The sequence below is a fragment of the Marmota marmota genome, unplaced genomic scaffold (assembly GCF_001458135.2).
Source record: "Marmota marmota marmota unplaced genomic scaffold, marMar, whole genome shotgun sequence".
Classification (NCBI taxonomy): domain Eukaryota; kingdom Metazoa; phylum Chordata; class Mammalia; order Rodentia; family Sciuridae; genus Marmota; species Marmota marmota.
Window position 1 is genome coordinate 13,347,975 of NW_026000211.1, and position 27,797 is coordinate 13,375,771.

The following is a 27,797-nucleotide window of genomic DNA, read 5'->3' on the forward strand; positions in this document are numbered from 1 at the left end:
CGGGGTCCCCGGCTCGCGGGCCTGGGTCGGGCGTGGCGAGCCCTGAGGAAGTCCTGCTCCGCGGGAAACTTGACAGTGGACCACCTGGGGTGGCTGCGGGGGTTCGGCTTCTCTCGGGCACGCCGGGGTTAATTTAACGGCGAAGGCTGCTGCCTCTGCCGAGCTTTCTCCCTCGCGGTGGTGGCGGGAGTTGGTTCTGGGAGTCTGAAAATAGCAGTCCTTCTGGCGTCCACGTGTTGGGGCGGGAACGCGGGCTTTAGTTTCTGGATCAGAGCTGAGGGAGTTGTGGAGTTCTGGGTTTGCCCAGGTGCGGGGCTAGCTCGGTCTTCCTGGACTAGTTGTATACCAGCCTCAGGTCCCTTCCGTTTGTGCAGCTGGGTGTCAGTCCTCCCAGGGCTCCAGTGGGCATTAAACCACGCACAGGACAGGTCAGGCGTGCGGCGGGGTAATGCACTGCTTTCCCTTCCTGGCCTGCCTTCCCCCATTTCCTCTCTCGCTCCTGTTTAGTAGGTACTTACGTGGCACTCTATAGCCTTTGCAGATGCCAGTCCTTACGTCAGGTGGGCAACCAGGCCAATACAGAATCTGGGGGTTCTGGTTAAGAGGGTTTGCAGGCTCCTCAGAATTGAGGCAACAGAATCAGTGGGCATTTAACCTGTTAAATGTCATTTATCCTTTTCAGGCACTTCTGCACTGCTTAGAGCCAGAGTTTAGAGTCCAAAGCTTGAAGTGGAAGTTTTGGGAATTTCTCGCTTTCTTTTAGACTTTTTCAGTGATCCAAGTAGTTGAGGGGATCTTTTTTCTTTCTTTTTTTTTTTTTTTTGAAAGACTTTCTACCTGAAGGTCTAGACTACCTTCATGAGCTCTCCTTATTGTTGAGACCACTGGTGCCTGCCCTGAGTGAAGCCCGTGTTACAGAAACCCGAGTTTAGAAATAGTTTATTGTGATTTTTTTAAGATGTCAATTATTATGCTTTATTAAATTCTAGGTATCTGCCACACTTGTAATACTTTTCATCTTTTAAAAAGCTCAATTCCCTGGGGTTTCCCATGTAAATTTTAAATATATAACAGTGTATTTTTAAAAATTAAAAAAAAAAGAAATAGCACTTTTCATAGTTTTCATTTGATCTGGTCGTCAGAGTCTCTATAACTTCAGTTCCATCTAGGGAAAGGGACAAATTATCTGGTTAATTTTCAATTGGGACAGCTTCAGATGTTGACTTGGGAGTCCAAGTGGCATGGATAATACTCCTGTGTGGCTTAGGGCAAATCCCCTAAGTTTACTAAATCTGTAAGATGGGATTTTACTGCCTACCTTAGCAAGAAATGAAGCTTGAGCGAGATGATGTATATAAACAAGCTGTTTGCAATCTATTAGATGATCAATAAACATTTCTTTTATATTCTCCTTCCTGTGCTGACTCCAAATTATAAGGGAGGAAGAGCAATTTGTAGGTCTGTTGTATGTAGTAACTTGAAAAAATATCCCATGAGAAAGCAGTAAATAGATGAAATTGTTGGGAATGTGAAGCTAGTCATAAGTGCCAAATTCATACTTCTGAAATAGTAAAATTATTTTTTTTAAAGACCAGAGACTGTCCGAGGTCCATGTTTTGTGACTCCTGATTGATAAATGTAGTTAAAATTGTCTGTTTAGAGACCCAGAGTTTAGTTTGGTGCATTGAATCAAAAAGCAGGTTTACCCAAATACTTTTTTTTTTTCAACATTTTCTCACGTTTTTCTCTAGATTCAACATGAGTGAAGTTTCCTGCAAAAAACGGGATGACTATTTGGAATGGCCTGAGTATTTCATGGCAGTGGCCTTCTTATCAGCACAGAGAAGCAAAGATCCAAATTCCCAGGTAAATGAATTTCATAGGGGATGTTTGGGTAGTCACCGAGTGTTGCTTACAAGTGAATAGAATACAAAAGGGGATGTCTGTCAACATGCAAATGCAAAGTAAGTCTGCTGCCTTTGTGCTGTAGTCCTGCATGCATACATTTTCCCTAGAGACTCTAGTTTCCTTCACTGCCCACCCAGTGGTAGACCAGCCAATTGTAGCCACCAAGGTTTTGCATGTGTTTTCCTGTAGGTTGGAGCCTGCATTGTGAATACAGAAAACAAGATTGTCGGGATTGGGTACAATGGAATGCCAAATGGTTGCAGTGATGACCTTTTGCCCTGGAGGAGAATAGCAGACAATAAGCTGGATACCAAGTATCCATATGGTAAGGCATTTTATATTCTATCCTGATTAGTGACATAGCTTAATTGGGAGGTGCTTAATTCAAAAAGTCACAAAGCATTATCTTTTTATCAGTTACCAATAAATGGAAAGAAAAAAAGTCCTGTTAAACTACTCCAATTTCCTGTCCCCACCTTTTAAGTTCATTTCCAAAGAGAGCCACTGATGGAAGCATGGTAGTGCCTCACAGCCTGGCCCTGAGGTCCTAGGCTCTGTTGCCTGTGGTGGGCCTGGTGTGCTTGCCTGGCAACGTGTACAACACCAGAGCAGCAACAGAGGTCTGCAGCCCCTTGGCAGAGATAACTGAGGGATGCGCATAGTGACACTGAAGGTTGTTTCTTGACTACTGGGAAGTGGGTCAGCTCACCAAGTGCTGCCTGCAGCTTTGCTCTGATGAAAAGCAGGATTCATTCAGTCTCTCTGCTGAGTTAGTTCAAGCTCATCTCTGGCAAGCAGGAATCAAGCTGAGCTGGACCTCAGGAGATGGATGGTGCAGTTGCTTCTTCCTATTGTGGGGCCTCTGCAATCCCACAGTGGTCTGTGGTCAGATCAAAAGCCAGAAGGTGTGGAAACGAAAACCTTTGGCTTGCCCATCTGGATTTTCACTTTGAAGTTAGGTGAGGGTGCTTCTTAGAATTTATTGAGCCCCAGAGAGAATCCTTTCAGAAATTATCTGGGAGAGACAAACCACAGCTTCACTTTTCCTTTTATTCCCTAAAGAATATGCAATTAATGCCATAAAAGAGGCTAATTGAGTTGCGTATGTTGGTTGCTGATTTTTCATAATGTTCAGGCCTGTATTTATGTCTGAAAGTGAACAGACTGGCTCTGTTGGAAGTAAAGTAGATTAAGGCCATCCAAATGGGAAAGGTGCTTTCAGGAAACCAAGTTCAAGGTATGATGTAAGACCTTTCTTCTTTGTTGACTCTTCCCTGTAGGTTTCCTCATGAAGAATTCCAAGTCTGCATTTAGTCTAATTTACTTTTTCTAATGTTCCTGGACCTTCATCACCATAAATTTCTAACTGCCAAATCTTCCATGTTTGAAAGAAAATGAGAAAAGGTACATAGAAGTAGAGAAGGAATTGAGGAATGAATGTGGGGACAGCAAGGAAGTATTTGGGGTGTTCAGGTATAAAAAAAATAGCTCAGTGATTAAGGGGATTTAATAGTCATATAGTCAGTTTAACTTCACTCTGGTAGGAGTAGGAAGGGCAGGATCAGAATTAGGAGAGAGTAAGACTGTTTTCTCAGCCCCAGCTTCATAGCTGATGGTAATGAGTTATATGAAAAATGTGCTAACATTTTAAAAAAAAAAAACTTTTTTGTCATCCTGCTTTTGATTCTGTAAGCGTTTGATGGTAAGAAAGAGAGGAAATGATTAGTTGTTTTTAGGTCTATGCAAAAATAATTTTTCACGGTACTCTTCAGTGTCCCATATAAAAACAGTGAAAGTGAAAGGGTCGATACAGTAAAGATCTACATTGAAATGTATGACTACCACAGTCAATATTTCACCGAGTCAAGACAGTGAAATATTGGTCCTCGTGCTGAGCTTGGATATGGAAGAATTCTTAGGAGATTTAGCCTGTTGTTCCCAGGCTGGTGGCAGAAGATGCCAGTGAATGAACCAGTGTGGAGGGATTCTCAGTGGCAGTCCTCCCCATGAAACCTATACCTTCTTTAGTCACTGTGAGCCCCAGGGAAATTCATTGCAGTGGCCTGCAAGCTCAAACCTTTGCACTTGCCAGTGTTCCATAACCTCTCAAGTGACTGGTTGTATTTGCTATGAGACATTGCCTTTTGTCCAAGTGGGATAGAGTACCTCTTAGAGCTGCTTTCCATAAAAAAAGAAAGTTTTTGAAACCCCCAAAGGCATCTGCCCAACTGCACTGATTGTTTTTTATTGAATAGCTGCTGAGTTTTAGAGCACTGGTTGTCTGCCTGCATTATTATTATTTTTTTTATCATCCATATGATACCTCTAAGTTTTCAAAGCTCTTTGCCCTCACTTATCAATTATTCATTTTATATGCAGCTGTGTTAGAATATAGGTAATTTTCTTTCACGGAAGTAAGCTTGTAATTTGATGTACCATAAAAGTTGTAGAAGGTATTAAATGGTTTTTAAAAGGCATTTAGTATTACTCCCATCGTAATACTTGTAAAGATAGGCTGTAAGTCTAAATAATGATGACTGGGTATACACTGTACACTCATTCCTCTCTTCCATGCTTTTCAGGCCACAGAGAAATGTTTAAATTGCCTAGGATGTAATAGAAATGTTTGATGGTAGTTGACTAAAATGCAAATTCTTTCCCTTTGGTTTTTAAGACTTTTTAAAACAAAGGTGGTAATGTCTGGTATTGGATAATGTATTTCTTTCCTCACCTCTATTACGGGTGACTGCTGCTGTGTCAGGAAGGCTAGATTCATAGGTTATGCATTAATCCCTGTAAAGGACTTTTGGTAATTACCTAGAGATCTAGACCAGTGATTCTTAACTTTTGAATAAACAGGACTGCCTTTTAAACCTCAAAAACTTCCAGTATCTTTTCCGTAAGAAAATTCATGGTGACAAAACCTATTACATGTCATTAACACATTACATTAATATGATCTTTATTATTCAAACAGTGTGTTGGGAATAAATAACACATTGTGTGCTAGACATAGCATTTATTCAGTGTGGACCATGCTAGGCCTCTTGCAGTACTCCAGTAATGCTTCATGGTTCTGTGCACAGAGTTGAAGCCTACCCTGTTCTTTTAAGTAAATTCTGTGATGTTGCATGTGCGTGGTGGTATCTCCTAACTTCGTGGTCAGTGCTCTTTCTACTGTGCTGCTCTCTCTCTCCAGTGAGGCTCAGGAATTCAGCTTTTCTGAAACACCAATCATCTTCTTTTGCAATTGAACAGATTGTAGCTTAGATGAAGTGGCTTCTCAAGAACTCAGAGAGTGGTGACCTGTGCTTAGTGTTTAGAAAACCACTTGCAAATGACTTAATATTTCTTCAGAGGGGAGTGCAGGGGACTAAATGTTTGTATCTTTCCTACAATTCAGTATGTTGACAATCCAATCCAAATGTGATGGTATTTGGAGATGGGCCTATAAGAGGTAGTAAGGCCATGAGGGTGGAGCCCTTATGAATGGGATTAGCACCATTATAGCAGGGACCCCCAAAGAGTGCTAGTTGTCCACCATGTGAGGACATAAGAAGGTGATAACCTGCAAATGTGGGTGAGGGCCCTCAATAGAACCTGGCAAATTAACACCCTGATCTTGGCCTTCAAACCTCCAGAATTGAGAGAAATAAATAGGTACTTTATTATAGTAGCCCAAAGTGACTAAGCCAGTGAGCTTAGAAATTATGCAAATTCGAGTTTATCAATAACATACAATTTATTCTACTTTAGTAATTCTGTAAGCTTGAAGTCATTAGCCTTGATTGACACTTTATAGGGAGGAGGGAAACACAGAATACTTATAAAATACTAGGAAGAGTTTTTTTTTCTGGGCTGTATCTCTAGAGAGGCATTTTTAAAGAGTGTTTTTGTTCTTCCAGCCTTAGGATCAAAACTTCATGAAACTATTTGATTATAATGTAATGTTAATATGGAAAGTGAAAATTCCCCCTGCTAAAGAAACTGCTTTTATTTCATCTTTTTCTTGGAACATCCAGAAGATAGTATGATGTCAGTAACAGTAAATGGCAGGAAGAAGGCAGCATTGTTATAGTGAGAACCCTCTCAGATGAATGGCAATTAAAAACCCAGGAAGCAGCAAATTTATCTAATTTATCATAAGAAGAGACTTTGGAAGACTTTTATTTTTATGAGGGGGTGTATTACTAAACTCACATGAAGTGCTCAGTTGACATTTTTAGTTTCTTTTTCTCTGTGAACTTTATTACGGTGAAACACATTTAATCAAAATATCAATTTTATAAAATGGAGGTAAAATACTCTTGGTAATACAGGTATCACTCTTTCCTCAGGTTTTTGTAACTAGTTTTGCTGCTATAGTTTACAGACCACAGAGTTGAGTAGAGCTACCCTATTGTTCAGCTTCAGGGAATTTTGAGCAGTGCTTGCTCCACTCGCCCTGCCTTTGCACCTGTTTCCCATTCATGAAGGGTCTAGGGTGTAAGTGTCTCCTTGGCTTGGCCTCCTCCTCCCACCCGATTAATGGAGAAGCCAGGATTGCCCTGCCTGCCAGATCACACCTTGTCGCATTAGGGACCACAGTCTTGATGTGCCTGGGAGTGGGAGGTAGCCTCCCTCAGAATATACTGGGAGAAACAAAGACCCATCTGTTCCTATTTCTGTAGGACTACCCTAAAAAAGGATATGATTCTAGGAAGCAAAAACCTGGAATTAACTAAGGCAAGTGATGGCATGGCAGCTTTAAGCACTTTTGCCAGTGTGTGGCAGTGCTTCTTTAAATTTTATATTTAAATTTAATCTTTATTTTTCAGACTTAGCATATTGTTAAGCATGCATAGATGTCATTTTCGTGATTACTTAGCCATTTACCTTACCCTCTTGAACACTGACATTTTCCTGACTGCCATGCGTGTGATGTATTTCTTTGGCATCCAAAAGGTTAGTCTTGAGAAACTAATTTATCAAGAAGTTAGGAGACTGATCCTTCTTAAGCTGTGACTTCCTCACAACTTGTAAGAGCTTCTTAGTAATTAAGATCAAATTTGTTCTTTCAGTCAGTTGAAATTGAATGCCCTCTGGTTTTGTTAGGCAGATCCTGGATTTGATGACTTGCTGTTTCTTTTTCTGCAGAATTTAATTTCACTTATAGCTTCCTGCCATTCCGACCCTGCCTAGCCATCTAGGAGTTATGGCCTGACAGCGGGTCTAATTAGAGACTTTTGTACAAAGTAACTAATATAATCAATGGAAAACCTTTGAGCACTTGTGCAGGAAAGAAATTAAGTAGATTGTTTTTGTGAATCAAGGGGCAAACCCAGGCTTGATTTGTGGTTTTTTAGGTCAACAGGAACTCAACAGTGTATATTTGAGTCTCTCCCCTGCCCCCTAAAGTTAACCAGCATGATGTAAGACTATTTTACTCAAAGGTATAATTGCTCATAAAGTCTCCAGAAAAGAATAAGTAGTTATTTTTTAAAATCACTTGATTTTTATGTATGTAGTTTTGTAGACACAGTTAATTATTTTTTAAAGCATTAGTAGTCATTTCATTATAAATACCTACACAGGAGGGATAGTAGCAAAATATAACCCCCTGTCCTAAAGAGCACATGTAAGAAAAACCAAAATGCTCATCTAAGGGACTCAAATCTACCCTTGAAGAAATATGTATGCCTATCTCCTTTTGCTAAAAAGTGATTTTCAAGTCAGCTCACCTCAGAAGTCTGAAATAAAGCTCGATTTAAGTGGTTCTCAGAAGTGGGCTTGAAAAGTTATTCTTTGTACTATTTATTTCTTTAAAAACAGGTTTATTGAAAAACTAATAACCTTAATAGATTTTGGGGCACATTCAACTTCCTGTAGAAAATAAGTATGTTAAGTATTTGAGCATATTAGTGATCTGAATGCAAATGGGTATTCTTGATGATAAATACAACTTCTTTAAATTTGCTGAGTCTGCTTAGCAGCTCTAGGTTACTGTGTGATCCCCTGATGAGTCTCATGGTCTATATTTTGATGAGGGGTTTTGTGTTACTTGTGTTGATTTTGACAGATCTTCTCTGAAATTGGCTAAATTACTAAGATTATATTTTATTTTGACTTTTTTTCATCAGGAATCTCTCTTCCATAGTTTTGCTAATACTGGTATTTTAAAGTAGAATGTGTGTACTATTCACTCCCAGAAATTTGCAGTAAAACCTGGTTCTTAGGAATCCTTGTAAATATTGATACTGCTTTTCAAACTTTTGCTTCTTAGGACTTTTTTCCCCTACATTTATACATGCATTATAGTTGTATGTAATAATGGGATTTATTGTTACATATCGGAACGTGCACACAATATAACAAAGTAATTTGGTCAATATCGCTTCGCAGTTTCTTGGGACTTCTATGTTTGAATGGGGTTATGTTTGTCTGTAAAATACATATTAGTTAATTAAATGCCCACAGTGCTTAAAAAAGAGTGACCACATTCCAGAGAAAGAACCCTGGACCGGCCATCAAGAGCCCTGGGTTCCAGATCTGGTTTATTTATACCCAGCAATTGTGCAGCTGTTGGACACATCACTTGACATTTATTTCTCAATATCTTTGTGAAACAGGTTATTACTGAGGACTCCTCCAGTTCTATAATTCTAAAGAAAATATAAATAATATAGCTCTGATTGCATTAGATTAGTTTGTTTTTCTGCTTGCAGAGTTCTGAAAGCATTCTTGGTCAAGGTTGCAGAGCTGTAGAAAGCTATTGGTGGCAATGACACAGGGAGAATGTGAGTGTGGGTAAATTAATACATAGAAACAGGCTTCTTTCCTTTCTTCCCTTCCAATAATTAAAATCTGCTGCAGTTCTAAGATGAATTCAAACCAGATAGAAGACAGTATGCTCAAATAGGAGGGACTGGTTAAACAGTGTTGGTTACCCCACAGCCATGGAGATTAAAAGATACTGAATGAAAAAACGTTGGATAACAGCAATAAGAGAAAAGATCCTGTGTCCATGTGAAGAGAATATATGAGTGCATTTAGAACTATTTGGAGACAAGAGGTTGGTCTAAGACCAAATGGAAAAAAATGACTTTAGAAATCCTTTGTGAATCGCTCAATGTGGTACTTACTGCAGTGTAGGTACTTGCCTGGCACTGGACTCCTTGTGACAAACCCAGAGTATTGGTGAAAGCAAGGAAGTCATGCATCGGGGGAGAACACATGCCCCTCCATTCATTCTGTAAGAGGGTTGGTGCCAGCTAATTAGTGGAGGTGTAAATTTTATCTCTGTGCCTCCTTCAAATGATAGATGCCCAGTAAATTTAAAATATTGAATATGATAACTGAGCATGAATTTTTAAATTCTGCAATTAAAAGACTTTGTTCAAAATGCCATTAATTTTGAGTTTAGGTGAATAAAGGGAAGCAGAATTCCTCTTCATTTTTCCTTTTGCAAGTGAGTTATCACTTTTTAGGAATTGAAATAAATACTAATGAGTCATCTATTCTTTTGCCGGTGTGAGGTGTCTTCTGGTGATGGGGGTGTTCTCTTGAGTCATCTCGTTTCCTTCTTAAAGATTATAATCATATCTTATAATGCATTGGATTTTTTTTTTCAGAGTATGTTCATGTACTCATTCATTCATTCCACAAATACTTATAGAGCGTCTATGTGTTATCTGCCAGGCAATCTGCAGTGGTAAATAGAACATGTATAGTCTGGCCTCTGTTTATAAGGAATTTTCAATTTAATTGTAAAAGAGGTATCTTATTTAATGAAATAAGCAGTTACTTTGAATACTCCTTTCTAAGGAATGACTTTTAAGCTGAGATCTGAAGGATCAGATGGGCCCTATCAGCTAAAGATGGGTGTTGTTTTTTGGGATGGGGAATAATGTTCCAAGCAGAGGGATTGCTTGGGTGAGGGCCTCAGGTGGGAATGCTCTTGGAGCAATATGTGCCAAGGCAAGAATTAGCCCAAGCCTAGTGAAAGGGTGAAGTGGTAAAGAGAGGTTAAGGAGTTCAGACGTAAAAGATTGTGCTATGGATGGAATGTTTATAGCCCACTATAAGTTCCATGTTGTAATCCTAGCCCCAAGGGTGTGGTATTAGGAGATGGGGCCCTTGAGAGATGATTATATCACAGGATCAGAACCCCCATGGGTGGGATAAGTGCCCTTTTAAAAGAGGCCCCAGGGGAGCTAGCCAGTCCTCTACCATGGGAAGATGCAAAGGAAGGTTCTGTGATCCAGGAAAGTCCATAAAGTAGGAGTGCAAAATGTGGATGGTGGAGCCATGTTTTAAAAAAGAGGGAGTTGTGCACAGTGTCAAGGGCCACCGAGAGGTCTAAGATTAAACATGGCTATGGTGTTTAGCAACCTGGAGATCACTGTTGACATTGCCAAGAGCAGTTTGGAGAGAGTGGTAGGGTTGAAAGACAAATTGGAGCCAGTTGAAGGAAGAACAGGAGCCAGGGAAGTGGGGACCTTATTTAGATAAGGTTTTGAGATGTGTGGCTTTGAAGAGAGCGGCATACTGGTTGTGTGGCCAAAAGGAGACAGGCCGAGAGAAAGGTTTGTGGTTTTTTTTTTTTTTTTTTTTTTTTTTTTTTTTGTGTGTGTGTGTGTGTGTGTTTTGCATCAGGCATTTGTTAACAGATGGGAAACATCCACAGAGAGAAAAAGGGAAAAAGAGGCAAAGCATTTGAAGATGTGAGTGGGGTTGGCCTCCCAGGCACACTGGTTAGTGACAGGAGGACACCAGGGCACATGGAGGGGGTAGGTGACAGCAGATGCTGGGGTTCGTGGAATGGCTGGTGGGATGTGATAAATGGTAGCCTTTCCAATGATGCAGAGGCAGGCTGGCAGCTGCAGGAGCAGGTGTGGACATGGTGGGAGGAGAAGTGCTATGGACCAGTAGAAGCCTGCCTGAGAAATATCCCAGGAATGTAGGGCAGTGTCAGGAGCTTGCCTCTTCCCTCAGAAAATTTAGCTGGACGGCTAATCCCTCTTTTCCACAAGTTGAAACGGGATCAGTTAGTTGCCCGAGGCGGGCCTTGTGGAGTTGGAATTAATTAGAACACACGGATCCTGACTCCTGTTCCAGTGCTCAGTCCCAGTTTACCTTTTAAAAGCTGTGAACACAAGAGGGAAGCTTTTAAGCCTGGTGGTGTATATTTACATTACAAAACTGTCAAAGGATGATTAGTGCCCATTTCTCCTGGTGCCTTTTTAGTTCCTTTTAGGCATCGCACATGTATTTCACACGAACAGTAGGAAGGGAGTTGGCCTGGCTTACCCATGGATGAAATGCACTTATTCCACGTCCTCCTCCCTCTGACCTGATTGTGTGCCCTTAGCACATGGGGAAGCAGTGTAATTAGAGTTCTGGGGGCTTTATTATCAATAATGGAAACACCACAGTCAGAAATCTCTTTAGCCCTAAGCACTACCATTGGGGCTAAGTGGCTCCCCTGGGTGTCATGAGTTGTTGCCAGCAGCTTTAGCAAGAGGCAGTGAGGAAGGGGGCAGGGACGGGGAACATAGCAAGGGGGAGAGAGAGAAATGTGTGTTCCTGTGGTCAGGCTGAGCTGTGCAGCCCAGGACTGCCTGGTCTCAAGTGGGCAGCCCCAGGAGGTGGGAGGCACTAACATTTACCAGGTTGATCTTCCACCCTCTAGTAACAGACTCTAGTCTTTCTACTAGTTCTTGGAGGCAGGGATTTTTCTCACCGTTTCACAGGTCAGGAGGCGGAGGCTTAAAGATGCTACAGTCTTGAACTACTTGGTGGGGGAGGCACTGTGTGAGCAGGCAGCTGAGTGGACATGGTGAAGAGGAAGCACAGGGGAAGGAGCTGGCTCCAAGAGCTGAGGGTGCTGTGGCCTAAGAGTGGACCTGGGATGTTAACCTGAAGTGTTCAGTAGAGCCTGGGCCAGTGGCAAAGGGTTGCCCTGGAAGTCCATACTTGGCCCAGGGCTTGATAACTTGGCTCCACCTGCCGCCTCTTCTGTACTGGGGATTGAACCTGTGGACGCTCTACCATGAAGCTGCATCCCTAGTCCTTTCATTTTGGGGGCTGGTCTTGAACTCATGATCCTCCTGCCTCAGCTTCCCAAGTTGCTGAGATTACAGGCATGTACCACCGCACCTAGTTTGACTGCTTTTTAAGTGAATGTCTCACCCCTTTCTTCCCAGACCTGGCCCAAATTCCTTTCTGCTGGTATTTTCTTCTAGCAGAGACTTCCTCCCTGGATACAGGGTGGGAATACAACAAGATGTTTTCCATGCTTGAGGCTGGGTTCTCCACATTATCACTATTTCCTGTTTTTATTTTCACATACAGACTTACACTCTTAAGTAGAATTGTATGTTCCTCAATGTCAGAAGGTAGTGGGGCCATGTTGTTTTATCTTGTGAATGGAAAGACTGCTACCTGCGCACGGGGCTGGGGGCACTGGTATCTACATGCTAAGCACATTTAGTGGGTGGGTGGTCAGACGGAAGTGCTCTCACTTGTTTTCTCTGCTCAGGAAGATGCTGTTCCCTGGCACCCAACTTCTCCAAGTCCTCTACAGTGAGGACCAGCTGTAGACTGGAGGCTCTTTTCTTAGGAAACAAGTCCAGTTCTGCCTAGTGGCTTCATTTGCATAATTTTTCAAGTCTGTAAGGCTTCTTCCTTCTAGTCCCTTCTGCTCTTTGTGTAACCCCATGCTAGGACAGGGGTGGATCGTCATTCCTACCTGTACTAGAGAGAGGCCAAGGCTTGAAGAAGGCTTTATCTCTGTGTGGGCAGATCCCAGGGTTTAACCCACTTTGTTCTGAAAAGACATCCGTTATCCAAATACGTTTTTCTATAGAAACAGCATCACCTGAAGATCCAGTTCTCCACCTGCCTGCGGAGTCCTGCCCTTCTCTAGTGCTTGTAGCTTTGACTCAATCCCCTGGTTGTTTTCTGTGCCTGGACACATTCTGCCCCTTGGATGTGAGCTCCACAGGGATAGGACCCACCTCCTTCCTGTAGTCCTGGCCCCCAGTTCACACCCTGTGAATGCCTGGCCTGGGATGGGCAGTATCTGGAGCCAGAACTTATCAAACATAGATGGGAAACGCTGAAGGTTTTAAACTGTTTCTCTTTCTGCCACAGCCCAGAAAAGGATGGGATGCTCGGGCTGGGACTAGGCTGGTACCTGAGAATCTATGAGTGAAGCAGCTTTGGAGTGCTCCAGTAAATCCACAGGTGTTGTGGTCTGGATATGAGTGTCCCCACAAAAGCTCCTGTTAACGCAGGAATGTCCTGAGGTGAAATGATTGGATTGTGAGAGCTGTAACCTAATCACTCCATCCTACTTTGGGCTGGGTGGGTGGTAACTGTAAGCAGGTGGGTCACTGGGGGCATGCTCTGGAAGGGTCCATCTTTCCTGTGGCCCCTTCTGGGGTACTTGGGGTGTTGGTAGGTTTGGGGCTTAAATTTAGAGGCTATTCTACTTTAAATTATTAACTTGAAGGATAGGTACCTGGGAGGCTGGCAGTGACATATGAGGCCCTGTCAGGATATCTTTCAATAATTAAGAAATAAGTCATTGAAATTCCATTTTAGTTCCCAAACTTTTAAATGGTCCTGATAGAGGAGCAGGTGCATGTCCCACCCCTTGATGGAAGTCTCCATCAGGCACCTGTCCAGCCACGAGGGCAGGGGTGTAGGCCCATGCTCCTAGATATATGCCCAGATATAGTAACTCTGACAACTTTAGGACCCCAGAAACAAAAACATGTAGATTCTTTTTTGGAGGAATAATGATGGGAAAGCTTTGTCATCCGAAAAGAGGTGGGATATCTTGTAAACTAACACTTGAGTCATTAAAGAAAAAAACTCACAGTTCATTCTTAAGCAGTTACCTATTTCATGACTGTTGGTTGCAGGGTGAGAACCCAATTGAAAGAATAGAGTGACACACCCTACCTTTTCATTCCTGGCTCTGAGCCTTGTGTTGTCAGTGAACCCAGCCGTCCAGGTGTGGAGTGGTTCAACCTGGTATGGTGGCAGGAGTACAGTGGGGCTGCTCCGAGTCTCCTTAGCTCGAATTCTAGTAAGTGCCACCCCCAGCCTGCCCAGCCTTTTCAGGTCAGCCCTGGGAGAGTCCTCCTCAGGCCGAGGAAGTCACTTTCTTCAAGTAAAATCCTGTATCTCTAAAAATGAGGCATTTTAAACAATCTGGAGTTTCTTTAACTGGAATATAAACTTAGTTTTCCATAGTGCACATCATGTCAGGCCCCAGTTATTTCCTGTCCTGTCTCAGTAGCTGTTGAAACCCAGTTGAGGCTGAATCACACTGTGACTGCTAAAGTATTTGTGTAGCAGTTAGAATTTGTTGAGCATTATTCAGGGCAGTTTTTTTTTCTTTAACTATTTGAGTAACCTTAATAGTACTACTGTCAAAAATAGATGTTGTATTAGCCTTAATATCAAATAAGATGGAAGTTAAATCTGTAAAACGTTGAATCTCTTAAATTCAACGAAGGATAGAGTATATCCTGTTAATTTGTCAAACTTCTAAAGAACCGCCTACATGAGACAGTGAGGATTAATCAAGCCCTAGTAAGAGAGAATTTGAAAAATACAGTTTTCTAATTATACAATCTCTTCCTAGTGGTCCAAGGTTAATGCAGTTCTGAATTCTGACAGTTAGTAATAGAAAAGAAAAGACAAGACCAAAGCACATGAATTGTCTTATAATTACCTGAAACAGAGGTTCTCCTTTGGCAATCAAGAACTTTATAAGCACTAATCTGGTATTTTTAGCATTTGATTCTCTTCCTTTTAAACAATGTTGGGAGTAATTGAAGGGTTTTGTGTCACTCTTTGTGCTTATCAAATATATATGAATTATTTGAAGATTTCTTTTGCTTATTGCTTAGCTGTCAGTATGTCACTCTAGGTAGTTGGAAAAATCATCTGTTTTTGGACAATTTTAACAATCAGTAGTCCTTAGATACTGTGTCTTTTAAATACTTTGTCCTTATTCCTACTCTGAATATAAAAACTATGTTTAAAACTAACAGAACTAGTCTTTGGTTGGTGATTGCACCCAGGTATATTTTGGCTCTTGCTGCAGTTCTTTTTAGGCATATTAGCACTAGAGAAATTTATTCTTTAGTTTATTGCTGTGAGATATCTGTAAATGTTCATTCTAGTGGGAAAAGGTACAGAGAACCGCCCCCCCGCCCCAACTCCAAAGAAGGCTTGAGAAAAAGGTGGGAAATTAGGGTTATGAATGTGGAATCCAGGGTTTTACAATAGATGTGTTATCTGAGAATCTAGAATAGATGAATCTTTAAATCAGTGACTGTAGGAAAGATGTGGAAAATTAGGATGGAACCTTGGGAAGGGCCCAGAAAGGCAGAAGAAAGAAAAGGATCCACAGAAAGGTAGGAAAAAGACAGGGTATCGTGGTCTTGAAGGTTTTAGGGTAAATAGTAGTCCACTATTCCAGGGCCAAGAGAACAGTGAATTCAAAGATTGCAGCCAAAAAGAGGCTGTGGGTTTTGGTAATGATAGGATCATGCAGTGGTGCGGAGGAGCTGGGTCAATCAGCTTTCACAGCCAGTTCTGCACTTCTCCCAGCTCCGTCACATTGGGAGGTATTTACTTCACAAAAATTGGTGGATGCTGCAAATCAGGCCTTTTTCTTTTCTTTCTGCGTCATCCTTCTTTTTCAGTAATTGCTTGTGAACATTAATCAGCAAATGACAGAGCCTTCAGTTGCCATAGAGTAGTGAATCTCACATTTATTACTTGGCCACCCAGCAAATGTATACCTGAAGCATAGTAAACATAGGTTTTAGGAGAAATACGTAACCCTGCATTTGGGATACATTCCAGTTTCTGCCTTTACCCTGTCAGTTTCATTAAAACAAACAAACTGATTATAATTCATTAAACTGGTTTTATGACTTGTAGTTTGAAAACATCATTTCAAAGAAAACTAGAAGTTATATTTGCAGTACAAAGTCAAGAGATGATTATTTAAAAAATTGAGGAAGCCGTTGTTGAAATACTGATTCTCCTGGAAAGGAAGAAGGAGAGATGCTAGGAGATGACCTCTTCAGAATGAGGAGTAAGTGTCTATGTTTAAAGGTAAAGAAAACCAAGCAGAGGCAAGCAGGGGTCTCAGGGTTGGCACCAGGAGAGGAGATCCATGTTTTCTTAGTGAAGAGTTTTAGAGATGATCAGATGTTCTGGAGGACTGAATGAAGCTGAGAATATTAGGAAGAAGTTAAAAAAAAAAAAAAAATCAACGTATTTGGTGTTTTAAAAATTGTTTTTATTTAGTTGGGAATGTTCTTTCTTAGAGCCAAAGTTACTCTTGTAAACCAAAAGGGCACTTGTTCACCTTGTCAAAAGTCATCCTTTATTCTCCTGCCTCCAGCCCCCACTAGGGATTGAACCCATGGCCTGGTGCATGATAGGCAAGTGCTCTGCATTAAGCTACATTTCCAGCCCAAAGGTCATCCAGCTTCTAAGTGGCAAATTGGGCCTTGAGCCCGGTGTCCTGCTGTTGCAAAAGTTCTTGCTCCATGCCTGCCTGCCAAGGTGCAGAGTGCAAAGGGGGAAGGGGTCGGCTCTGTGTCTGACTAGCCTGGGCTCCGGAGCAAGCGAGGCACAGGCCAGACGCATTGGTTCTGAGTGCTCTTTGTGTGGAAGCAGACTTGTGACTAATATAGATGACTAGACTGAGTAAATGAGTCCCCAGCACTTCACTCAGACTAACCTATATTAAGCAGATTGAATGGACTGCCATCAAATTGGTCTGCCCCGTATCTTCTCTGAGGATATGGGCTCCTGGGCCTGAGGCCCCATGGAGTAATGTCTCCTCATGTGGAATGAACCTGAAGGGACCTGCGAGGAGGTTTTGGAGGGAACCTGTAGTTAGAACTATAGGGGCAGTGGAGACCCTGGACCAGAGAGGCAGGTATTAAGCCAGAAGGGCGAGGCCAGATATCAGGACCTGAATAACAGCTCAACAGCTCATGGGGAATAATAGGGTGGGGAACAGGTAGACAGGGGCCAGTGCTCCCCTAAGCTGGGGCTTCTCTCCCTCCCTCGGCCCCTTAAGTGAGTCTGGAAAGCAGGTGTTAATCAGACAGGCCTTGGTGGGCTGAGGACTCTGGGGAAAGAGGCAGGTGCTGGCTGTGTCTGAAGTTGAAGGGGTGTAGGACTGAGCAGGAGAATGTATTCCATACATTCATGTAATGAATGTGCTAATCTCATCATCCTGTGCTCTTGACTGAATGCTTGGGTTTGGTTTTTGTCATTGTCTCGTTTTGAATATGTGGGATTGTGGGTTATGAACTACTCCTTGTGAGAGTTTCCCAGTACCTGCCACTCTGGCACTCATGTTGTCCAGAGACCTCATGTGTTATTAACAAGACGTTCTGTATTTTTCATCTTTTGATTTTTTTTTTTTTTAAGAGAAAAGAAGTCTGTATGTTATTTCTATAAACCACCCTTGATACACAGGGACATCAGATACTTCCCTAGAGAATCTGTTTCATATGGTAATTTTCACTAATGAATCCAGACCTATAGTGTTAAGTTTTGCCCCAAACTGCCTCGGATGAATTGGAGAAAGATCGTTGCCGTCAGTGTGATAATTCTTAAGAAATTGAAAAATGGACATCATAATAGTGTTTCGTAACAGTTTCAAAGACTCTAGTTCTGAAGTTCTGAATATTAATACCAACACCATCAAAAATATTTATTAAATGGGAAAACCTATTTTTGATATTTGAATTTAGGAGGACTTTTAGTATTTCCCAATGTCACCATCAATAATTGGAATCTGCATTTCCTTCTTTATTCATTCAATAAATATTTAACACCCATTATGTTCATGGCATCACATTAGACTCTGGGGAAGTTACAAAGAACCTAGAAGGCTGGGCTCTGCCCTCAAGGGGGAAATAAAAGAAACAATTACATCTAATTGGTTTTAACACTGAGCAATGTTAATGCCAGCTTCCCAGCGTCTTGGTCACCCGGGGAGAAGGGGCCAGGGGAGCCTGTCCAAGGCCAGTGCCCACTTGGCCATGCTGCTCCTTCTTGAGTTTCATTCTTCTTATCCTGCCATGCCCTTGGGGTTTGGTAAGCCAGGGAGTCTTGGGAGGTGTGGCTCAGATCCCCATGTGACCAGCCAGGATTATCCTCTGATGGGATGGGATCTGATTAAGCGCAGCTTATTTCTTTAGATTTCCCTGTAATGCCAGAGACTGTTTATTTTCACACATGGCTGAGACCCCCTCAAAAATGGCATTCCTCGTCTAAATGTGAGTATCTACTAATATTTCCCGAGAGAGCTCTTGGTCAGCTTTTTGCCTGCAGCATCTCGGAGGTGCTACAGAACACAAGGCGCCCATGGGTAGTTGCAGTTCCCAAGTCCAGGCCACACCCCAGACTATCACACTCTCTGGGTATGGAACACACAGATATGAATGTTTTGGAAGCTCCTCCAGGGACAAGTTTGCCCGTTACTGCCGTAAGTAGTGTGTAGTATAGTCTTCAATAACACAGAAACTTAATAATGATACAAGATGGCCGTACAGAAACCATGGGCAGGCCGAGGGATTCAAAACCAGCCTGTGCTGGAGTCCTTCTCACTCCTTCCAGAGGAGGAACACCCTTGCTGGCAGGTGGTAGAACACCTAGCCAAACTGGACCTCAGAAACCAGCGAGCTTTGACAGGTATGGGGAAGGAAGAAGGGACGGGGCTCCCTTTGACCTTAACTCAGGCAAGCCAGGGGATAGCCCTCGACCCTCGTTTTGGGATCATTGGTGGAATGGGACAGCATCAAGAGCTTGATTCTTCATTGCTGTTAAGTGGATGAATGTTTTTCTTATAAAAGATAAACTGCTGGTTATCTACTAGTGTTTTTCCTGTGTGTCTTGGACTGAGAATGATGAGGTGAAGCAGATCCCTCAGGGTAGAAATGCTCAGCTTTGCTTCTTGATTCTCTTGCTCTTACTGCTCCCTGCCCTCTTAATGGCCACACAGAGTACCCCTGTGTGTGCATATCAACACATAAATGAGCCATTTTATGTGGGCAATTCAGTACCCCAGGATCTTGTGGAGCGATGAGCTATTGCTTGGCCTAAGGTGGGTGAAGGTACTTGACCTCAGCCCCCCTGGCTGCTCTAGTGCTCACGGACTGAGGGCTGCCGCAGTGACGGTTTTTTAGACCATGTGGCCCTCATTTGGTGTTCTCAGTATGTGCTGTTTCTAATCAATTTATTTTTATCAAGTCTATTTCAGAGGGGGGAATGGAATGCCTAACACTTGGTAAATTCTTCATGAACTGCAATCAAAGTTTTTCTTTCTTTTTCAAACTCACAGTGTGCCATGCTGAGCTAAATGCCATCATGAACAAGAATTCGGCTGATGTGAAGGGCTGTAGCATGTATGTCGCCTTGTTCCCATGTAATGAATGTGCTAAGCTCATCATCCAGGCAGGTAGGAACCCGGCCTTTCCATTTGTCACATTTGCATTGCTGCCTGCTCATCAGTAGCTCATTGCAGATGCATTTGATCTTAAATTGCTATTGTTTAGATCCAAATTAATTGCACTATCAACTTTGCAAGATATTTCCCGTGTTTTGTTTTTGAATGGTGCCAGGTAGTCTAAGACTAATTGCATCCTCTGTGATTCTTAGCATGTTTTTAATTTAGTTTGCAACTTCTTAAACTGCAAGCTGCCAAAAAACAACACAGGCATTGCATATAATTACTGTCAATTTACCATTCTCTGACATATTGTGCATAGATTAGGGGGGAGGGAGGGAAATGAACTTCTGTCAGAAACAAGGTCAGCTGGGAGTCTGTATATCAAATTTTAATTTGTAGCTAATACATGGTAGATATTTGAGGATCTAAGCATATCTTTGCATATAAATGCTGTAAGACTCAAATGGTACTACTTTAAGTTTTTCTTATATTACAGTTACCATAAATCTCCATGGTTGTATTCTGAATATTTCACCTTTTTCAAACTGTCACATCTAAGATTCATCTACACTTTATCTCCATAAAGCTCTCAGCTTGAGATTTAAAGACTTAGCATGTTTAGCCAGATGTGTGGTTTAAAGGGGCTGTTTATCATCAGTCCCGTGGATCTAAGAGCAGAAGAGGTCTGATTGAATCAGAAGCCGCCCTTAAGGAACAGCGCGGGCTCCCATGCTGTTGCTGCTATTCGATCTTCTGGGATGTTTCCTCAGCCGTCTGCAGGCTGCAGAGGTGGCAGCAGGTGCATACGCTGAGCAGCTATGGTCTCTGTGGTTGGCTCCCTTGTTCCTCCCAGAGCTGGTGGAGTACAGAGCCACTGGGATTCCTGACTCTCAGGTTTGTACTGCCTGGTGAGAGCAGGAAAAGGAAGCAGAGCTGCCCTCCATGGAGCTGGGTTGAATTGTTCTGCTGAGCCGTTCTTGGAAGCCCAGTGGTACCAATCTCTCAATTGGCCAGCACCTGCCACTCCTCCTGTGTCCCTATTAAGTTCAGAGTATTTGCCTTGTGAATAAATATTTGCTGACCTGCAGTAAAGAAAATTTGTTAATTGGATTAAGGTTTGACTATTTGACATGTTTGCATTTTGCATTTGTTAAAAAAAAATCCATGAAGACTGGAGGGCAGATTAAATATAATCTACCCTCTGCTATATTAGAAAGCAGCAGATATATTTTTTAGTAACTGGACATTGTCTGAAAGCAGTTAAAAAAGGTAATTAATCATAGATGTTACAAGAACTCCATCTGCCTCTGCCTGTCTTTTGCAGGATCTATATATGCATATATTAATGGGGCTTCCACTGTTCCCTTTTAAGGTATAAAAGAAGTTATTTTTATGTCTGATAAATACCATGACAGTGATGAGACAACAGCGGCGAGGCTCATGTTTGAAATGGCTGGGGTTACGTTCAGGTAAGTCAGGAGAATTTGGGAGAAAGGTGGTGTGAAGGGCTGATGTAGAAATACATTTGACCTTGTCTGATGTTCAGTTTCTCCTTGTGATGCCTGAATTCCACACTCGGAAGCGTGTTCAGAAATGTGATGGCATAAGAATCTAAAGCTTATTTTAGGGGTAGATTTTTAAGAGTAGTAACAGAAGTATCTGAAGACAATCTGTTTAATGATTATCTTTTAATATTTGTAACTTCCCAGGGCTTAGGCTAATTATTCAAAGAGCGAGAAATTTAAAAATTTACAAGTTTTGTATAGTAATGCCAAACCTTTGTAAATTTTGTAGATGTACCAACTCTGGCATAGACAAGTTAGGATGAAAGTAACCTGCCAGGTCAAAACACTAGGAGCTCTTTTTAGAGCAAATTTTAATTGAGATTAGAAGTCTTTTAGATTTTTATGATCATCTTTGCTGAGCAAAGATTATGTAGCATGTTTTACTTGCAATTAAATTCAGTCACCTTTGATTAATGGCAGAAAATTTATTTGATACTGAAAAGCTTTTACAAAGCTTGATGGTAGTTTTGGTCAGCAGTGGTAGGACCGTCATGTTAAGTCACATGCCCAGCCCCCTGTGCTCACTGTTGGGGATTTGGGTTTTACGTGATGAATCTCTAGAACTAAATTATTGTGTCTTATGAGACTTTAAATCCAATTATTTGGATATTCTCTTATTGACTGATTTTAAAAAGAATATGTATAGCTCCCCAATAATTTTCTTTTTAGTTGTTGGAGAAGTAATGAGTAATGAATAAGAAGCTAATGAGTACAAAAATATAGTGGGTTTATTTTACCTTTGCCTTTTCAGAACATGATTTTAAAAAATTGCTCCTCACTAAAGCTAGTTGTATTTTGCTGTGTATAAGAGGCAGAAGAAAATTTACTATCATTCGCTTCAGAGCAACTCCAAGTTGGCTGCAGAAATTTCCTAGAAAATAAGATAAATCTGATAGGAAAACGAGTAATCGGATATCATGTTGTGCAGCTAACTTGTTAGAAATCCCTGACTCCCGGGTAATTCATGAACTCAGGTAGCTGAAGAACATACAAACCAGGCCACCCCATGCATCTTTTTTTTTTTTTTTTTTCCGGTCTTCGTCTTTTCTGGTCCATGTTTCTCTCGGTATGGTGCACCATAATTGGCTCCTGTAGAGATAAACTATCAAACAAATCCCAGAGCATTTTTTTTTCCCTCTGCACAGAAAATATAGTTTAAGCCAAAGTAAATAAATTGCTTTAACTACTCATTGGATAATATCTTTATGTTTTGTTTTTCGTGTTTAGGAAATTTACACCCAAGTGCAGCAAGATTGTCATTGACTTTGATTCAATTAACAGCCGACCGAGTCAGAAGCTTCAGTGAGTTCCATCTCATTAAATCTCCAGAAGATTGGGACTGTCCTCTTCTTAGAAGCTGCTAATGTCTTTCATCTTGAAGTTGCACATAACTTTTTAATGGCCAGCACAGTGCCAGTAGACATCTAAAGAATATAAAGTCTCAAATCTCCCTTACTGTCCCTCCTGTCACATGGAATCTGCATCAGTTTAAACTATTGATTTAAGGCTGAAAATAAGGAATCCCGCAGATGTCTGGCGTGAGGGTGTCTCCTCCCTGTGGCCCGGCTTGCTGGGATGCTGGGGGCTCTGCAGAAGAGCCTGTGCTCTGTTTCCCACTGCATTTCAACAGCCACTCCTCGCTGCTGCATGTGCTGGAATGACAAATAAATAATTGTTGTGCTCTTAGTGGGGATGAGCAGACACACTGATGTGAACATCTGGCCCAAATGAAGCATAACATGTAGTGCCCTTGGAAAAAAAAATGGGACCCAAGTGACAGTAGCATTAAAGTCTCTGCTGCAGGAGTTGAGGGAAACCCCCACTCATCCACCCAGAAAACCCAGATAGGGTGGCACATCTGTCCTGACAGATGATCAGCGCCACTGAACCAGGAATATTTTCTCTGTTCCTGTTATTCTGCCACACACATGCTAGTGGCACATTATCCCTCTGGGGGTGGGGACCCCTGTTGTTTTGGCTTCTTATTTTTGGTTTGTTGGTCATGGAGAGCTGTTACATTTAGTTTATCCGAATAATGAATTGTTCTCAAAGGACACAGCCCGTCTCCCCTTGTCACCTCCTCGAGACCATACCCTGCTGTGGTGGCAACGGGGCTGGTGGGGAGGGGGTGTCAGGTTATCTCCCCTACGCTGCTGCTTCTGCTGTGTGGAAACGGGTTGCCTCTCCTGCACACACCAACATGGTTCATTTCCGAGCAAATTAATTCCTGTCCTGAAAGTGAATTGTGAGAAATTCCACCCACCTGGAGGCCGTTTATTCCAGATCTATTGGCGACTGGAGCTCATTTGAGCTCCTGGCGCCATGCCTTCACCTACACAGATATCACCCTCCCCATCGCTGCGGGTTGGGAATGTGTGGCTGTGTACCTTGTCTTTAATCTCATTTAATTTTTATTAAACATGCTCAGTACCTTTGTTGAGAAAATGGTTTCTTTATCTTAAAGATTATTACCTTTTTTAGAGTGCTCTTATGTTTTCATGAGTTTTTATTTTTGTCTCTGAGGTTTTGTACTCCTGTGTTCTAGGGCATTTTGTAATTTGGCTCCTTACCAATATTATTAAAATCTTATTAAAATCTACCACAGCAGAGTATGTTCATTTTTATATTATCATAATTATATGCTTAGCTCTCTATTTCTGCCATTTCTGTATTGTCATGAAACACATTACATAGATTTATGCTCAGAGAACAATCTGAGGTACTTACATGCTGTGTACTTGCCCAGGGTCAATGGGTGATGCTTCCTTGTGACCAGATTTTGGGTGTTGGGAGGGGCTGCCTATGACTCTTTTCTGGGTTCCCTGCTCCCTGTCTCAGGTGCAGACATCTGATAGGTTCCCCAGCTACTCCCTCCTCTAATGCTGAAGTCCCCTATCCCATCCTCTGCTGCCCTCTCACCTAATTCTGTTTTTTTTCCTCCTCTATTTCTCTTTTCTCCTTCAAACCCCTTGATGTCTGTTTGCTCCAAAATAAACAAAAGGAAAGTAGAAGAAAGAGAGTTAAAGATAAGAAAACATTGTATTTTTATATTGTTGTAAGTTATGACCCATGTTAGCAAGGAGCGTGTAATTTCTATGTCACATTTGCACATATATCTGGGGGCTAATAAGAAGTGTTACGTTTATTTAACTTTGATACTCTCTTATATTTGGTGTTGGTTGCATTGAATTTTAGTGAAAAAAAGGTTTTTGCTCCCTAAGAGGGATGTACATGCAGTGACAATGACAGTCTGGTTGGGTTGCTCATGGGGTTGGGGTGCTGTCAGTGGGTATATAAGACCTCCACCTCTGAACTGTTGTTGAGCCTGATTTCCTGGTGACTGGACTAGAGGTGATTACGTCTTAGTTTCTGCTGTCACTCCGGGAGTAGCGGAATTGTCCTGTCCAGAGAATTCTGCAGATGTCAGTGTTCCCGTTAATAGAGGTTTGCTTTGAACTGTTGCCTTTGGGAAAAGCATTCCAGAAGGAAGAGGTTTTGAGCAGCCTTTTGCCTTGCAGGCATTACTAGATAATTGTGGCGAAGGGAGACTGTATCTGAGAGTCATGTTGCTGCCTGTCATGGCTAATCAGTGACAATAAGGAAGCCATCTTTCACTGAACCCTTGGCAGAACCACATTTAAAAAGCGAAATTTGAGAGTGAAATGATAGGAACTCCATTTTCCTGACATTTTAAGCATCTCTTCCTTTTTTTTTTAAAAAAAAAGAATTGAACCTGTCCTTAAAGACTTCTGAAGCCCAACAAGACCCAGTAATAAAAGTGATCTAATATATTCACCATCTTTTCGTAATTCAAAACAAAAGAAGCATTAAAAACTGAGAAAAATCTCGTGAATAAAAGTTTAGGCTCACATGCCTGGTGTTCTGAAGTTCCTGTGGGCTGTGGATAATTTTTGGTCATCAATGTAGCTGATGATTAAAAATAGGATGAAGAAGAGCTTGTTGCAGAAGGAATACAAGGAGGCAGTTTTTTTTTTTTTCAGTTGTGAATACACACAATACCTTTATTTTATTTATTTATTTTTATGTGGTGCTGAGGATTGAACCCAGTGCCTCACATGTGCTAGGTAAGCACTCTACTACTGAACCACATCTCCAGCCCCAAGGAGGCAATTTTATTATTGGTGACACTGATAAAATGTTTTCATGTTTCTAGTTCACTTTTTAAAGTAAGGCCACTCTAAAAATGATTGTTTCCTTGTCCACCCACAGCCTAGTGGCAGGACCAGAATTCAAGTGGCAGTGCTTTGCAAACTCATCTGGGACCCATGATGAGAAGAGCTCTAGGTTACCAGCTGCAGAGGTGCAGGCAAGATTTGCCTGTGTCCAGGACTCTAGGGGTAGGCTCACATTCAGAGGGAAGGCATCCACCTTTAGCATAGGTGAGAACTGCCCCAGAATTCTAGAAAGAGATCTAGCTCTAGCTATCTCTTTCTTGCAGAGTTGTTGGAGGACTCTAAAGCCATTTCATGATGGGAATATATGAATCTCCAAATAGTTATTTTAGCCTACCATGCATTGGGTTCTCTGATGGTTCCCACTTTAAGATTAGAATAGACAGATAGCTAGATACTAGAAAGTTAGTTAGATGAAGCCCAACTTTGCCAACCTCTTTATTAAACTAACCAATGCTCTCTGGGTGCCTGAGCCATGCAGATGTGACCTGCACTTTGTCTACATTTTGTATCAATGTACAGTGGATCAAGGCCAGTGGGGAAAGGTAAGGGCTGGAGTGAGGGACTGCAGGAGCCTGGTTCTTACTGAGGCCAAAGGCTTTAAGAGATTGTAAAGGTCCTTCATGAAATTAAAAGGAGTTAAATATTCCTAAACAAATTTAGGGAAGAGGTTCTATGTCAATGTAAGAAAAGGAATATTTGCTCACCACTCCAGAGCAGATGGACTTGGTGGAGCTCAAGGCGGGCAGTCCTGGAACCTTGAACAGAGACACTTCCATATTTGGCAGAGCCAACTGCCAAACCTCGGTAACCCCTCTTGAGTCTAGTCCACGCTTTTCACTTGCTTTCTGCCATTCTTGCTGCCATTCTTCCTCTCTTAAAATGTTTAAAAATTGCAAAATATATGTCTACAACATAAAACTTGTCATCATAAGTTAAGTGGTATTAGCTGTGTTCCTGTAGTACAGCCATCGTGACAATCTGTCTCTAGAACTCTTTTCACCATACCCATTAAATGCCAACCCCCTCTCCTCGCTCCCCAGACCCTGGCAGCCAGCGCTCTACTTTCCGAATGATTTTGATTACTCTAGCTGCTCCATATCAATGAAATCGCTCAGAATTTTCTGTGTGATGACATTTTACCGAGCATGATGTTGTCAAGCATTACCCTTGTAGTAAGTAGCCTATGTCAGAATTTTCTGAAGAATATATCCTGGGTGTGTACAGAACACATTTTGTTTAACATTCATTCATTAGTTGACACTTGGGTTGTTGCCACAATTTGGCTGCCATTCTCTTTTGAATGTCCAGTATTCCTTTTTAACCTGGCATCATCTCCCTTAGCCCCTGATCACCTGCCTCTTTCCCTCCACCAGTCATCCATCCTAAAGGATTTCTCTTTCTTTTCTTTTTTTTTTTTTAAGAGAATTTCTTTTTTGTAGTGCTGGGGGTTGAACCCAGGGATTCCCACATGCTAGGCAAGTGCTCTACCACTGAGCTACATCCCCAGCTCTAAACCAGCATTACTAAGAGGCTATTAATGTGCTTCCTGTGACCACCCACAGGTTTCTATGCACCTTTCAAGACCTAACTGGAATCTTGCTTTCTCTGTATAGCCTCCCTGGACATTCCTGGCTTAAAGTAACTTTCTTCTTTGAAATTCTGCAGCTATTATTATCAACAACAATCTTATTGGCAAAGAATCATACACTATTGTTATGACATTTCTTCCATTGTCTAGAACTGTTATTGAAACATTTCATTTAACTTGTCACATTTATCTCTTCCTGCCCTAACTAGATGGTGAACTCCACCAGAGGATATGTGGTGTCATGTGAATCCACTGTCACCAACTGCTTCACATCCTCCCCGTGTGTTTGCACAGGACCTTATGCAGAAGGATTTCATCCATGTTTTTAATATTCTCACTTAGAAGTTATGAACCTGATGGTACTTTAATTCAGTGAAGTAGCTGATCAGAAGCCAACTTCCTAAATTATTATTTTTCATGCTGACTTCTTCATGAATGGCTTGAAAAAAAAAAGTTGTCTTATAGAATATAAGAGAAAGAAATCTTCCTGTTAGCATCCAGGGTTAATGGGCACATTTATCTTTGGGAGAGAAGTGAGATTGCTGTTTAAAAGTCTTATTTTTTCACTTCTGTGTTTCAGCTAAGGCATTCTTATATATAGTTTTGAATTAGGAATTTGGCAATAAGGTACACTCTTGGCAGACCACCCAGAAATAATGTTTGCATTGAAACCCATCTGATTAGAGGATGTCTTGACCTTTTCAAGTCTTAAATCACTGTAGCGTGTTTACTGTTGTAGGAGTTCTTTAACTTTTTAAAAATGAAATTGTTAGCATCTTGGCATTCCATGAAAGCTTCAACATACCATTTGGTCCAGGTTTTAAATAGGCATTTTGTTTTGGAGTGGCTTCCTTCACACAGTGCCACGTGGTCTCATTCTTACTATGTTTTATATTTCTTCTACCTTTCCCCAACTTCCTGGATCAGCAGGCATCGGCCCTAACCTGTGTGTGGCTTAAGCACATTTTTCTTACATAATAAGAAATACAGCCTTAAGCATTTGCTGGAGTTGGTCCAGCTGCTCCATGATGGTAGCAAAGACCTAGAGTCTTCTT

General features: G+C 41.7%; 1 protein-coding gene across 2 annotated transcripts; it reads left to right on the forward strand.

The window, feature by feature from the left end:
* The first annotated feature begins 1,757 nt into the window (after nucleotides 1–1,757).
* Nucleotides 1,758–23,557, forward strand: Dctd (dCMP deaminase). Of its 2 annotated transcripts, XM_015486185.2 has the most exons (6): nucleotides 1,758–1,866; nucleotides 2,098–2,233; nucleotides 18,144–18,221; nucleotides 19,286–19,402; nucleotides 20,766–20,862; nucleotides 22,186–23,557. In XM_015486185.2, the coding sequence occupies exons 1-6, from the start codon at nucleotides 1,759–1,761 to the stop codon at nucleotides 22,262–22,264; spliced, it is 615 nt and encodes a 204-aa protein (XP_015341671.1). In that variant the 5' UTR covers nucleotide 1,758; the 3' UTR covers nucleotides 22,265–23,557. The 2 variants fall into 2 exon arrangements, with proteins under 2 accessions (XP_015341671.1, XP_015341670.1); XM_015486184.2 differs by lacking the exon at nucleotides 18,144–18,221.
* The last annotated feature ends 4,240 nt before the right edge of the window (nucleotides 23,558–27,797 follow it).